The sequence below is a fragment of the Harpia harpyja genome, chromosome 3 (assembly GCF_026419915.1).
Source record: "Harpia harpyja isolate bHarHar1 chromosome 3, bHarHar1 primary haplotype, whole genome shotgun sequence".
In the NCBI taxonomy this organism is placed as follows: Eukaryota; Metazoa; Chordata; class Aves; order Accipitriformes; family Accipitridae; genus Harpia; species Harpia harpyja.
The window spans coordinates 31,813,519-31,828,003 of NC_068942.1; the positions used below are offsets into that span (position 1 = coordinate 31,813,519).

The following is a 14,485-nucleotide window of genomic DNA, read 5'->3' on the forward strand; positions in this document are numbered from 1 at the left end:
GAAATCTGCAGAGTCATGTGTGACTGTCACATGTGAGAGGAAATGTCTCATTTGTGAGACATTAAAATTCTAGCTCAGAAGAAGGATATCTGTGTGAAAAAGACTTTGACACACTGGTTGATTTTTCAGGTATTTGATTTATTTGTTATTTGAAGTACTTTTTCAGAAGATAGTGCATTTTTGAAGTCATTTGAGATATTGAAACATTTTGGTCTGTGTAAATGCCATTAGAGATACAGTGTTTGCCAATTATTTATAAACTTCCTTTTCCTCCTTCATTCCCCAGAGTTCAGTTTGTCTCCGCCAACGTGGCTTCCCTCCACCGATGTGGTTTCCACATCGCTGCATGAGAATCAAGGGGATATAGAAAATAGTGGTCTCTTTCTAAATTTGGTGGTAGGATGCTCAAATCCATTTTCTGCTTTTGTTTGCAATGTTGTGGTTAGTCAAGGGACAGCCTTTAGGAAATAATAACTGGCAATCAGCCCAGTTGCAGGAAAATGAACTTTGCAATACAGCTTATCGGCCAGGTCTCTCAACTGCTGGAATCCAAACCATCCCATTTCCCCTGCCTAGGCCAATACGGCAGTCAGGGGAAAGGAGCTTTTCCGCACCACGGGTACCATTGAGGTTCAGGGTGTGAAGCATTAATGTGGAAACATGCTCAATGGTGGAGACTCGCCAGACAAAGCAATGAGGAGTTAAACGGGATGATCGCTTCTAGCTTTTAAACCTTGCGCTGGCACGGGCTTCCCAGTTGAACTTGAAAGGGTTGGTCAGAGACACGACAACGTTATCCTTCAAAAAGTCCCACTGGGTGGGAGGGTCGGGGGAGGCTGCCACCGCAGGAGGTGAGGAGGTGAAGGCAGCAGTCGGTTCTCCACATGTCTTGGCAGCAGCCGTGATTCCTGAATTTGCAGCCGAAAGTGGCTGTAAATCTCTCTCCTCTGCACTCTCTCAGCTCTGATTATAATGAGCAATCAGAGTGGCTGAAGTGTTGCCTTGCTTTCTAGATGAAGCCCTTGTAATACTACACTGAGCTCATTTGAATACTAATTAGTAACAGGATCTTTTAAACAAAATGTGCAGCCTAGGGAGAAACATTGTTGGAAGTGAGTTCCGTATTTGACACATAACTGCCTTAAGCGTACATGTCTTTGTTATAGGTGGTGTTTAATGAAAAAGATACACCTAACATATCAGCAAGCAATTACAAATATCGTAGGACAAAAACATATTAGATTTGCATGTTGTTTTATTCTGTATGTATACAACACATCATGCCCCACTAGATGCATTCATGTTTCCAAATGAGGCAGAATAATGTAAGAACAAGCTCAGTCTGCAGTTCCTGCAAGTTGCAGGACTGAAAGCTTGGGTAAGAACAGAAGAGCTAGTGAAAGTTGAGGGGTCTTCCAAGAATTAGTTGTTTGAGGACATCCTGAACTGCAGTAACATCAAGAATGCCAAGACTTTTGTGTTCAGCTTCTCATATGGAAATATTTCTGTACTCATAATCACCCTTTTCATCTTGATCTTTTTTGGTTCTAATACTTTTTTAAATTGGGGCACCAGAACAGTCTTCAGCATTGAAGGTGGGGGAATAGTACAGGTTTTGCAGTTTCATTTCTTTTCCTTTCTTAAAAATACCTAATAGAGGATGTCCTTTTAATTGATATTGGACACTGAACAAATTCATTTTAGGGAAGTTGCGAGATGAATCCCACAAGAGCCATTTGGGGACGTGTTCTGTTAAACTATTCGTAAGTGATCCAGAAAATGAGTTGAACAGTAATAAAAACTCTCCAGTGATGAAAAACAGCTCTATCTGTGCACACCATTAAATAATCTAGATAACATTATTTCAGGAGAAAGATCTTGGAGGCATTACATTCAGTTCTACAGAAAGAATTTGTTCAGCGTCCTATTTCCTAACTTTTGTAATGCATAACTTGATGAGCACTCCAACTGCTACCTCATTAAGGAAAAAGGCAGCAGAGCTACTTTTTTATTCTAGTAGGAGTGTATTCAGAACGTCTGTCTTATTTAGTCCCCTGCTAGTTTATGAATCCCAAAGAAGCTTAAGCCTGAAATAACTGTCAGATCTCCTCCACCCTAACATGGCGCTGCTGGTCAGACACTTCTGTGTCTGAGGAGTATTACTGTGGACAACTCTGGCATCTATAGTTTTCAGGGATAGGAAGCAACTGAACAGGAATTTCGATGGCCACAATCTGGTGTTTAGGATCAAAATCATGCCTAAATCCTGGGTGGTTTAGTTCTTCTGCAGCTATAAGCTAAGTGAGTAGGTTACGCAGTTAGATTGGGAAAGGCTTGGAGATCTCTTTATGTAGGCACCTACTATAGCAATTAGGCTCCCAAGTAATGCCTATGTGCATCAGTGGATTTATTCTCTAGGCCGGTATTTGGGGAAGCATCCATCATCAAATGGGTGGTTAAGCAAGTAGTTACCTTTAAGTGTGTCCTTGGAGCTTTCATTGTGAAATTGGGTTTAAATATACAAATAAATGAATTCCCAAAGTGAAGCTTCAGTTTCCTTTGTAGTCAAAGGTAAGTGCACACATTAGCCTTCTGCTGATTGACTCTTTGGAAATACAAGTTTTTCATTCTGCTTATACATAAAATAGGTTAGGCATGGATTTTTCCCTCCAGAATTTTCTGTGTGGTAGAAATACTCTTTCTACTATTTCCTTCAGGTGACCAAAACCAAACTCTGTAAAGTACTTGACTACTATACAACTGGAGTTGACTTATATTTCAGTTCAGTAGTGCATAGCAAAAGAATTCATTCAGAACCTTGAGATCTTCAAAACATTTATTTTCATACAAGTCCCTATACTTAAAGACAGAATGCCTTTTGCAAATCTTAATGATACAAATATTCTGCCTGTTTATTCCTTGGAGAAAAAGCTGCGTTCTCATAGGAATAATAATAATAATAATAATAATAATAATAATAATAAACTTAATGACAGAGAAGAAAAAAAGAAGAGGATGTAGATACTCAATTTAAATTTTCCAGTTTATATATTTTAAATAGCAAATACTATTTTTGATTAAACACAGCTTTTGAGAATACTGTTTATACTTCACAGATATCGAGATGAATGTTTCCTGATTAATAAGAATTACAGATAAATAAATATCCTACTATTATTGTCAGTGTATAGAATTCTTAGCATAAATACAGTTAACTTTCTTTTCAAGATGTCTGATAATTTGTCATCAGCTAGCTTGTTGAATTACCTAAAACATTAGTAGAGCTTTCTAGTGTCTATAACATTTGTATCACATTAAGGTAACTGTTCACCTTCTCTGTCTCTAAAAAACAGGGATTAAAATTTATAAAACCAAGATCACTTGGCTCCAAACACAATGAAATAAATAGAGCTAGCAAGGTGTAATAGAACTAGTGAAATAATTTCCAGAAAGTAAGAACGATAGACGAGGAGAAGAAAGTACGTTTTCCTCCAACCAGTGTAAACAAAGCTATGCCTGCTTTGCTCAAAAGGATGTTTTTCTCTTCTGCCGCAGGCCCGTTGCTTTATTTTTGACACAGTAAGCTCTTAAAGTTCTTACGCTGTCATCAGCCACTATAAAATCTCTCTACCCTCAATTTTTTTTAAATCGCTGAATAACCGCGTTTATCCTTTTGAGCGCGTGGATTCAGCGCCCGACTGCCCGCGGCCCGCTGTGGTCGAACAAAAGCCCGTGCGATGGCGAGGAGCCCTTCGGAGCGCGGTGGCGAGGTTCGGCAGGGTGGGCAGCGCTCGCCCGCCGTGGTCGCTCTGGGCAGAGGCTCGTCCTCCGCAGTAGCTCCAGCGACCACAGCTCCCTCTGCGGCGGAGCCCAAATGACTGTTTTTAACCCCGGGGACAGCCACGCGAATAATCGAGCGTCGCAATCCGCTGATTGAACTCGGGAGTGCGCCGACAGCAGCTAGGCCGCAGGCAGGCCTGCGTTTAGGTTGGAAATCAGACGTTTGTAGCCGCAAAAACCCGCTCTGCGTCCCCGGAGTGTTTTTCAGCCCCGCTCAGCGCAGGCAGTTGGTAGGTGATGTTTTCGTTCCCCTGTACCCCAGCAGCAGGGTGCGGCCGTCGCCTGTGGCGGGACGCGGCCTGGGCTCCGGCTGCGGCAGCTGCCTGAGGGCCCGGCGCTCCTCACCCGCCTTGCGTTGGCTCCCGCCTGCGTCTGTACCGCCTTGGTGACTGACGGGGAGCGGCAAGAAGTCGTTAACTCCGCGCCGAGGGCGCTGCTAGGGCCCTAGGATCAAACTGCAGCCTTAGGGGAGTGCGGGGGAAGAGGGGGACTTGCGGGCACAGGCGCGGGGTGATGAGGAAGGCTCCGGGGCCGAAAACGGGGCCTTGGCGCCGAGGTCAGCCGCCGGTCATGGAGGGAGCGCGACCCGGGGAGCTGGGTGAAATCACTTGGCGAGGACCAAAGAGAGCAAAGAGGAACTACGCGGCATGTGTAAAACTTACCATATGTACCGAGTTTGGGTGGGCAGTTGTCGTGGTTTAACCCCAGCCAGCAACTAAACACCACGCAGCCGCTCACTCACTCCCCCCCACCCAGTGGGATGGGGGAGAAAATCGGGAAAAGCAGCAAAACCCGTGGGTTGAGATAAGAACGGTTTAATAGAACAGAAAAGAAGAAACTAATAATGATAATGAAAACACTAATAAAACGACAACAGCAATAATGAAAGGATTGGAATGTACAAATGATGCGCAGTGCAATTGCTCACCACCCGCCGATCGACACCCAGTTAATCCCCGAGCCGCGATCCCCCCCGCCGCCACTCCCCCCAGTTTCTATACTGGACGTGACCTCACATGGTATGGAATACCCCTTTGGCCAGTTTGGGTCAGCTGCCCTGGCTGTGTCCTGTGCCAACCTCTTGTGCCCCTCCAGCCTTCTCGCTGGCTGGGCATGAGAAGCTGAAAAATCCTTGACTTTAGTCTAAACACTACTTGGCAACAACTGGAAACATCAGTGTGTTATCCACATTCTTCTCATACTGAACTCAAAACACAGCACTGTACCAGCTACTAGGAAGACAACTAACTATCCCAGCTGAAACCAGGACAGGAGTGGAGCTGCAAAACGATGGAGAAAGAAAGAGAACTTATCTAGCATGCTCGCAAACCTAAAAATTACCCCAAGTGCTTCCTGGCGAGAGGAGGAAGGAATTGTCACCATCAGTATTACACATCTCGCAGCAAAGGACTCAAGGTGCTGCCAGCTCACAGCAATGCCCTCCCCAGCTGAAGCCATTAACCTCAGGACCCCTCAGGGCAGTGGAAAGGTGAGCCTAACACCGGGGAAAGGGTCAGACACTAGAAAGTTTGTGTATATCTCATTTCACCTACATGTAATTTCAGCTGCAAGCGTTAGTATGGAACTAGACTACTAATAATTCTTTGATTAGACTTTTACAACTTTAGGAAGAAAAAAACCCCAAACTTCATATAAGGTATGTTTTTGCCCATAGGAGTGTAACAGCTTGGTGGGAGTTCAACCGGCCTACTTTGTAACTTGGTTGCAACAAATCGGTAATTAGCGTCTCATAAATAAAAACATGACATTTTGTACTCTCATTAATTAAGGCAAAGTCTTCTTCCTGAATCTGAAGGCACCCTGAATGCAGTGGTCCCTAGTTGTAATCATAAGTTTTAAGATGAACATAATCTTCTTAGGAAGTGTCTTTACGTATGGCAATTGTGCATTTCTTGAGGATCTTTAATTTCCTGCATTAGCTTTGCAAACTTGCAATTCACTGGTTATATTCATTGAACATCTTTGGCTTGTTTAGTTCTAGCAGCAGTTGTCTAATGACCAGGTGATTCTTACCTCTGCTGCTTTAGTTTTGCTTAGATTTGTACAAGTGTAGGATCATTTGTAGGTTTGTGAACTCTGTGTCTGCTCTATCATTTTTCTGGCAGGTAATTTATACATAGATCACTAGTTATTGGTCACAGTGGTCAGCTTTGGCATGTACCGCTTTAATGTGTTAACCTTTCTCCTACACATTTAATTTCTTTCACAGAATTTATATTTTTCATTCATCTAATGTTCACCGCAGATGTTTGGGCTCTTTCGATAGTGATTCAATGGTTGTGTTATCGCATTCTACTGATTTGTCTTCTGTTTTCCTTCTCACCTATCTAAATAAAAATATGATCTAGGTACAGCTTAGTACCTCTTTGCCATTAAGATGTTGTTGTATTTCATTATGAAAAGCATCAGGAGATAAAGCACCCTTGAATTGAAGGGCCTGTTTGCCCAAGGCAATACTGAATGTACAAAAATCTCTGCTCCATTTCACCAAAGTAAGTACAAGAATTTTAATGATGCATCAAGTATAGAAAAATAATTGTTGTCACCTGTATCTCCAAAAATTTCCTCTGTTGTAAGCAATGTTCTTTTTACATGCCTGTATTTCATTGTGCAGTCTCTGTGGCTGACTGCAGGTGTTGTACACCCCCTCTCTCCACTCTGCTGTGTGAGGTCTTCTCATGTACTCACCGTCTCCATCTTCTTTATTCTTCTTCCTGGAGTGAGAATAACTGGTTTAAAAACAAGAGTCTAGGGATGGCTAAGCTCTTTCAGCTTTGCTCTGTAGTCTGCTGAGAACTGTCCCATTCCACCTCATCCATTCTCAAATTGCTCCTCTTTTTTCGTTGTTCTCTTTCTCCACTGACGGACCTAGGACCTGAAAGCTTTTTAACCCCAAAACAGATACCACCAAGAAACTATATCTATTCTGATTTACTTGTTGCCGTATAGTTCACTTGTTACTTCTACTACAGTCACTGTTGCAGACAACATCTTGATTTTTGCATTTATGTCCAGATTAAAAATTAATAGGTTTGCACTTGTCAAACTGCATCCTCATTAATTTTCTTCTGTAGCATTGTCCATTGATCTTATGAATAATGCCTCTGTAGCAACAGCGCTGTGATTATCATCTTTGTCTAATCTCTGCGCTATGCTTTTATTTGCAAACTCTTGCAAGACAGGAAATCCACTGCAGTTCTTATATTGTTCTTCAAGTACCTGTTGTTTCTTTTCATAGCTGCATTTGTAACTTTATAGGAAGTTCTATGTATTGTATTGATAAAATTTATCTCTGAGATCTACACAAATCCTGCTGCAGGTTTCTCTTCTATTATTCTTGGATATTCTGGTTATTTCAATTTTATGAGGACACTTTTTGTTCATCAATCTGGGTTGTGTTTGCTATGCAAACTCCATTTGTTCTTTCAAGTTCCTTCCAGTAGTTTTATTCAAGCATTTTGGCCGGGGTTGCAGCTAGAAATCAGTTCTCTGTCAGCACGCATCCTTTTAAAATGGTAAGGCTGCTTTCTCATCCAGAGAGAATTCATCATTTTTCTTGGCCTTTATGTTATTATCACTCACATGCTTCACTTTTGCAGAGGTCGGTACTCCTCAAATTTCTGCTATAGAGTTTTATAATTCATTTTTCCTGCTTTGGTCAACTGGAAATTATAAAACCCAGCCGGTGTTTCAAAATACCTGTTACCTTTTATGAGGGACTGGGCTATGGAGCCATGCGTCAGGTTAAGGGCGGGTGGACTTCAGCACTGTGTGACAGACGTGCTGTAAGGCAGCCGATGAGGATGAAGGAAGCCCGAAGCACAGAATGTGAGGAGAGCTGGGTTCGGGTATGGAGTACAGTACTGTCAGTCTTGAGAGATGAAGGGAATTGGCGTGCAAAAGGGAGTGGAAGAGGATCAGGACAAGGAGGCAGTTGTCTCTGGAGGGTGGTGTGTGTTTCCTCTGCTGTGCTCAACTCGCAGCGGAGTTAAACGTCATCACCATGCAGTAAATAAGAACCATATTATTAACTTAAGAGTCAATACCAAGAGAGATTGCCATCACTGATCCAGAAGCCCAGGGAATCTATTCCATTTGTTTTATAAATCAGAACTGATCAGGTCCCAGGTTTGTTGTGGGGTTTTTTTTTCCCCTAAGATCCAGTGCCTAAGACTTAACTGCATTTTGATTGTTTTCAGGGTAGTTCGCTACAGCGAATCCAGCAGGCTTTCAATGCACATTGTCTTTCACTGAGATTCGATTCATGTCTACACGAGTGGTCTTAAGCAGTTACAATTCCCGTGCTACGGCTGTGGGCGGACGACTGGGCTGCTGGGTAGACCCTGGCCAAGCCTGTGCAAGCTGAATAGGGTCTGTAAAACTGCTGGGCGTGACGTGGGGTATCGTAGAACAGAAAAAGCTATGAGAATCCGACAAAAGTTCGAGACAGCACCATGGGGAATAGCTGCACCTCACAGGCGGTTAAGGCAGAATTGTATGAGAAACAGCTGAAGTCCACAGGTAATTGAGCTGGAGCATTGGAGACCTTTAGGGGTGCAGAGTCTTGCAAGGCCAACAGCACCCAGATAGCCTTATAAATAACAATCTCACTCAGTTTGCCTTCCTGTAACAGATGCTAGAAAGTTTCATAATCTGTTTCGGTCCCTACCAGTACTACATAGGGTGTTCATTCATTAGTGTTCTAGTTTGAATCAGAAGTGCAGTTTAGAGGAGAGCCTCCTGATCATTCCCAATGACTGGGCCATTACTTCCAGTGAACAGAGATCACGGGGCATGAACTAGACTCCTGTCCTATGAAACTAAACCAGAGCTGGGCTCCAGGAAGGCCCTCTGACTTCTAATGGGAACTCAGATTGTGCAACCAGCCTACAACTAGCAGGAAGCAAAACCCACTGAAGTGCTAGAGAGGGGGTAACACTGTCATCCTAAATATAAGTAGTGTGGATGTTGGATCCGCAGCACTGACCATTTTGCTGTGCAGTTGGGTTGTGCTGCTTGCTAATGAAGACTTACAGAGGTGTTGTCCAACTTCACGTGCTCCTGGGAGAGCCCATTCATCCGCACTGCACTTGGAAAGCTGTATTACCTGCCGGGTAGGTGTAACCTTCCATATTGACGAGTGTCTCCTCAATAGTGCAAGTTATGTCTGTTGTTTTGCTTGTTAGATTCCTGATACCTGACATACGATTAAACGTAAGGCTACATTCGGTCCTAAAATACATTCACTGGCTTTGGGAAGCAAAGCTTGGTACCGTGCTCACAAGGTCTGTGAGTTCTTACTCTTCCATATTTTTCCTGAAGTGGTTTAAGTTTCTCTCTATCAACGCACGCGCTTGCAATAAAAGAAGCATTTTTCTGACATTTTGCCCCGTTGCGGGAAGAAATACTGTGTGAAAATTCAGTCTTTAACCCCATGCGTTGCACGAGAAAAAACATCATTAGATAGGCTCAGAAGGAAATGTTAAGGATCTCACGGCCCTAGCCTGCTGTTTCTAACAACTATAGAAATGACTGCTGAGTAGTGACAGAAAGCATGTGCTGAACCTAGGAGGAAGGTTATAATATGATGTGTTTTAAGAATTCCTGAGTTTGCTGAGAAAATAAAAGAGAAACATCATTACTGTCGTTACCACCATACAAGCATGTATCTAACTTTCTGTAAGACAGGTCTGCGTTATAAAATTATCTTACTGATGTCTTAGCAGTGCAAAATCTTCATCAAAATAATGAGCCAAACATTATTTTTTACTTTTTCTACTTGGAAAAAAAATCCAATTTATATTTTTTGCAAAGTTTGTTGGCAGTCTTCTCCTGAAAGACAACTTTTGGAGCTTTCTGTTATTTAAGAATCTTAAAAAAGCAATATGAAAGAAACTTTCAGCAATTACTAGGATGTCGCTTTATAACTATTAAAACTTAATTCTGTTGAAATACTTCATGTTGAATTATTCCAGAAGCTGCAATCAAATGGTTTTTTTCCAGAAAACTGAAAAGTACTGTAACATCTCATGATAGACTGTTATAGTATGCTCTGGTTCTTATGGACATTTCAGTGAGATTTCAGTGATAAGCTAAAATGCCAAAGATACTTAAAGACAAAAATGTTCTACCACCTGTGCTGCTTATCTTAATTTTCAGTTTTTAGTTGAAAACAGTTATGTCATTTTTCAACTTTTTAAAATAAAATCCTGGATCACATTTATTGAGTTATGATTTTATCATCATCTGCAAAACGTTGACTTACCATGGAGTCAGACCTAGGGCTCTGGAGCTAAAGGATGTAACCATTGTGTATTCTGTGAAAAATCAGAAAGTCCTTGGGGCTGGATCTTTACTGTAGATATAAAGAACTGTATGTGTATTGTTTGAAGCATAGTATCGTGCAAATATTTTTGGTGTCAAGCAATGATGTAAATTAGGCAAGGCTAAAATAAGTGAAGTTAATGTAGAATTAAATAAGCGAAGTAAATAACAATTGTAACCTATTGTTACAATTTTTATATCTTAGACATCTAAATATTAATAAAGTATTATTTTAGTATCTACTAAAATCTATAACTTCTTAGCCAATTTCAAGCAAATGAGTTTACTTCTTTTTCTGTAATTATGTTTTCCATCTATAGAATGCAGATACACATATTTTCTTCAAAATTACATTTCTCAAAATATTTTTGAAGACTTCAGTTTTCAACTCGTCATTTCTTCAGCATTACTTATTGCTATCTTGTGTAGTAATGACATAAATTTTTCATTATGTTGTCACAGCCAATGCCATTAAGATGATCACTATTTTATACCTTTGCTTTTTATGCAGAGGTAACTGCTATGAATGTGCATTACAATTTACATTCACGAACTCAAAGCCTTGTATAAGAAACTGGAGTGACGGTTCAGAACATTAACATAAGGTAGATTATTAGGGTTATTTTATAGCTGGAAAACCGGGACCCAAAGATTGTCAAGATAAATCTAGCTGAGGTGAATCACCATCTTAACCAGTGTACGTTAGGTTGCATAGGTACCATATATCGGTACTGGGACTGAAACTGAGACCTCATGTCTCAAATAGAAGTACTAGGGCATACTTTCCTTTAGCAATACTAAAATGTACAGCCTGCAGATATTCATTTGATAATTTAAAGACTTTAATAAACAATAGCATTTGTTAAAGTGCTCCAGAATGGTTAAATGGATCTTTATTTTAGTTCATAGAATCACAGAATGGTTTGGGTTGGAAGGGACCTTAAAGACCATCTAGTTTCAAGCCCCCTGCCATGGGCAGGGACACCTTCCGCTAGGCCAGGTTGCTCAAAGCCCCATCCAACCTGGCCTTGAACACTGCCAGGGATGAGGACAACCTCTCTGGGCAACCTGTTCCAGTGCCTCACCACCCTCACGGTGAAGAACTTCTTCCTTACCTCTCATCTAAATCTACCCTCTTCCAGTTTAAAGCCATTACCCCTTGTCCTATCACTACATGCCCTTGTAAAAAGTCTCTCTCCAGCTTCTTGTAGGCCCCCTTTAGGTACTGGCAGGCTGCTATAAGGTCTCCTCCGGAGCCTTGTCTTCTCCAGGCTGAACCACCCCAACTCTCTCAGCCTGTCTTCACAGGAGAGGTGCTCCAGCCCTCTGACCATCTCCGTGTCCCTCCTCTGACCCGCTCCAACAGGTCCATGTCCTCCTTATGCTGAGGACCCCAGATCTGGACGCAGTACTGCAGGTGGGGTCTCACCTGATCGGAGCAGAGGGGCAGAATCCCCTCCCTCGACCTGCTGGTCGCGCTTCTTGTTATGTAGGCCAGGATACGGTCGGCTTTCTGGGCTGTGAGCGCACGTTGCTGGGTCATATTGAGCTTCTCATCAACCAACACCCCCGAGTCCTTCTCCTCAGGGCTGCTCTCAATCCATTCTCTGCCCAGCCTGTAGGTGTGCTTGGGATTGCCCCAACCCACATGCATTTTTTTGTGAACAGCTGAGATTCAGAGAGATTAATGCAGCTTTTCCATTATGGAATTAATATTTCAGTACTCACTTCTGGAGTATTTAGCATTTTTTTCACTGTGCTGATTAAAATCTGTTTTAGATGATAATTATGCTGGTTTTATCATTCAAACACTCAAAATTGATTTTTAAATCTTTAAGTGGCTTGTACTAGACTTTTATTTCTCAAGGGGTTTAGAAGTCTGCTTATATTATGTCCTTTTGTCATGTTCTCTGTAAATGCTAAATCAATGCAAAATTAGCAGATTCCCAGTTCTAAAAAAAACCCCACCCTTTTTTCATAGGAGGAAGAACTAAGGAAAAGTGGAGAAGCCAAATACGCGCACTTGAGTGATGAGCTTCACGTATTAATTGAAGTGTTTGCTCCACCTGGAGAGGCGTATTCTCGTATGAGTCATGCCTTGGAAGAAATAAAAAAATTCCTCGTTCCTGTAAGTGGCTTATAGCATTCTTCTGTGACTGGTTTTAGTTTTGCTGGATTGAATTTGTGCCTTCTTTAAGCACCTTTAGCTCAAGGAAAAAAAAAAAGTCCTGTTGAACATTCATCTTTCATTCTTTCATCTCAGGGGATGCCAAACAGGCCATTAATTGTCACAGTTGATCCCCTGATGTATTTTCTAGATGTTTTATTATTTCCATTTGTCATTGTTTTTTGCTTTCCTTTCTTGGTTTTTGGAGGGAAGGGTGGATTACTTTTTTTTTGGTTGCAGACATTAGTCATTAGTATGTGAGTACACTTTCAAGATTTTTGAATATTTAAGTCTGTAAAAAACATTTTTGTATATATAATGATATAGACAAATATCTTGCTAATGGAGTTAATGAATTTCTTGTGGAGCAGACAGCATGAGCAAAACATTCCTCAGACGTTTCTGTTCAGACAGCTTGTCGTGACTCAGACCACAGTTTAGCAATCCTCCATCAGCTAGGAGAGCGCAGAAACATATTCTAAACCTGGGAACCTTTTCAGTTCGATTTATTTTAAATATATCACTTTCTGAAATATTTACCTTTTTGTTTATTGATTTTCTATCAAACTCTGAAATTTATTTTCTCCACATTTATACAGTATTCCATGATATTTTCATACTTAAAATTTATCCTAGAATTTAAGCATATGCATGCTAAATGCTAAGTAAAGGTTGCTTTGTGTAGTACTAGAATTATGTGAGTCATCATCTGAGGTCTATCCTAAGACTATTTAGCACTCTAAAAATGTTCAGAACCTGCATTCCTTAAAAAAAAATATAATGGGAGCTTGTTTCTATTTGTGATAAAAAAAATGAAGTGCAATAACTGTTCATATCTCTCGATAATAATGGAAGGATTCAATGAAAGCCTTTTTATTATGAGTAATATGAAGCCAAGATAAGAGATGTTCAGGTGAGGCATGCACGTATTTGCACGGCAGAACTTAAACGTTTTATTTGGTGGTGGCTTCTTGGTGGGGGGAAAGGTGAATACATTACAAGAACAGTATTTAAGTACAGTATTGAAAATGTTCAAATATTTTAGAGTAACTAAACATTTTTTTAAGATTACAAAATAAGTAACTTAAAATTGTTAAAAATAAACAGCTGGATATTTGTTTTAAATCATAAAGTTTGTTGGCACCAAGTGGGTGCCCATAAATGAGCTATATTTTAACAAGTTGACTCTATCTTTCTGATTCTCCTTTTCCATCGCCTTATTATGCTTCCAGTTTGGGAACACTGGTAATAAAATACCACTTCAAATTCTGGGAAATAACCATGAGACAAGAAAGCATTTTTTTCATGATTTCTTACTCTGTGTTGAATATATAATACAAGGGACAAATTAGGTCAGTGTTGTAATACTGGCAACATAACATGGAATGACAATTTGGCTGCAAGTTAATGGTGAAGATCTGCCAAGCCATAACATTGGAAGAAGATTTGTAGTTAAGTAACACATTCCTGAAAAGTCTGGAGTGTTGTAGCTAAAAATGGTAACAAGGCCAATTACAAAGATTGCCAGTCTCTGTCCTTTGGATAACCCTATTTCTAGTTGTTCATGACTTTGCCAAACTTTAATTTGTTTCTGTAAGAGGTTCCTGTTTAAAGTTGTCTTTGTATATCCTCTTCATTCTGGAAGAGAGCTCCTGCATTATAGCACGACGCAGTGATGATGGTACCCGTTCCTATGCCCCCCTGGATTTTTAAAATCCATTACATATTCTGTCCAACCTGAGGAAATCTGTTCTGGGTGAATAAGGGAGAGAGAGCAGCGTGTGATGAAAGTGGTGTTAAAATTTGTGGCATGTTGCTGTTGTAAATATTCAGCATCTGCCCAAGCATGTATTTTGTGTGACACATTATTTATTGTTAAAGATTATATGTGTTTTCCAGCACAAGTATAATAGCTACACTGGAGGAGAAGTAAAAACAGGTTCTTTGTTACAAAATTTTGAACTTGGTTGTCAGCGGCAATAATCACTCCAAACAAGTAACAATTGTACTTTATGGCTTGTGTGTTAGTTTTATCCCCTCTGCTTCGTTTCAGATTTACAATTTACAAAGCAATTATTAACTTGCTGGTTACAACATGTGTCAAGGGGTTTACACTCAAAAAGCTTCCACTAG

General features: G+C 40.8%; 1 protein-coding gene across 2 annotated transcripts in view; it reads left to right on the plus strand.

Moving 5' to 3' along the window:
• KHDRBS2 (KH RNA binding domain containing, signal transduction associated 2) overlaps nucleotides 1-14,485 on the plus strand; it is a 405,822-nt gene that overhangs the window by 181,063 nt on the left and 210,274 nt on the right. For both annotated transcript variants that reach the window (XR_008234391.1, XM_052781831.1), the window contains exon 4: nucleotides 12,167-12,313. Coding sequence is in view for 1 of the 2 variants with exons in the window: in XM_052781831.1 (XP_052637791.1) it covers nucleotides 12,167-12,313 (147 nt within the window). In the remaining variant the exon portion in view is untranslated. The remainder of the gene's footprint in view (nucleotides 1-12,166; nucleotides 12,314-14,485) is intronic.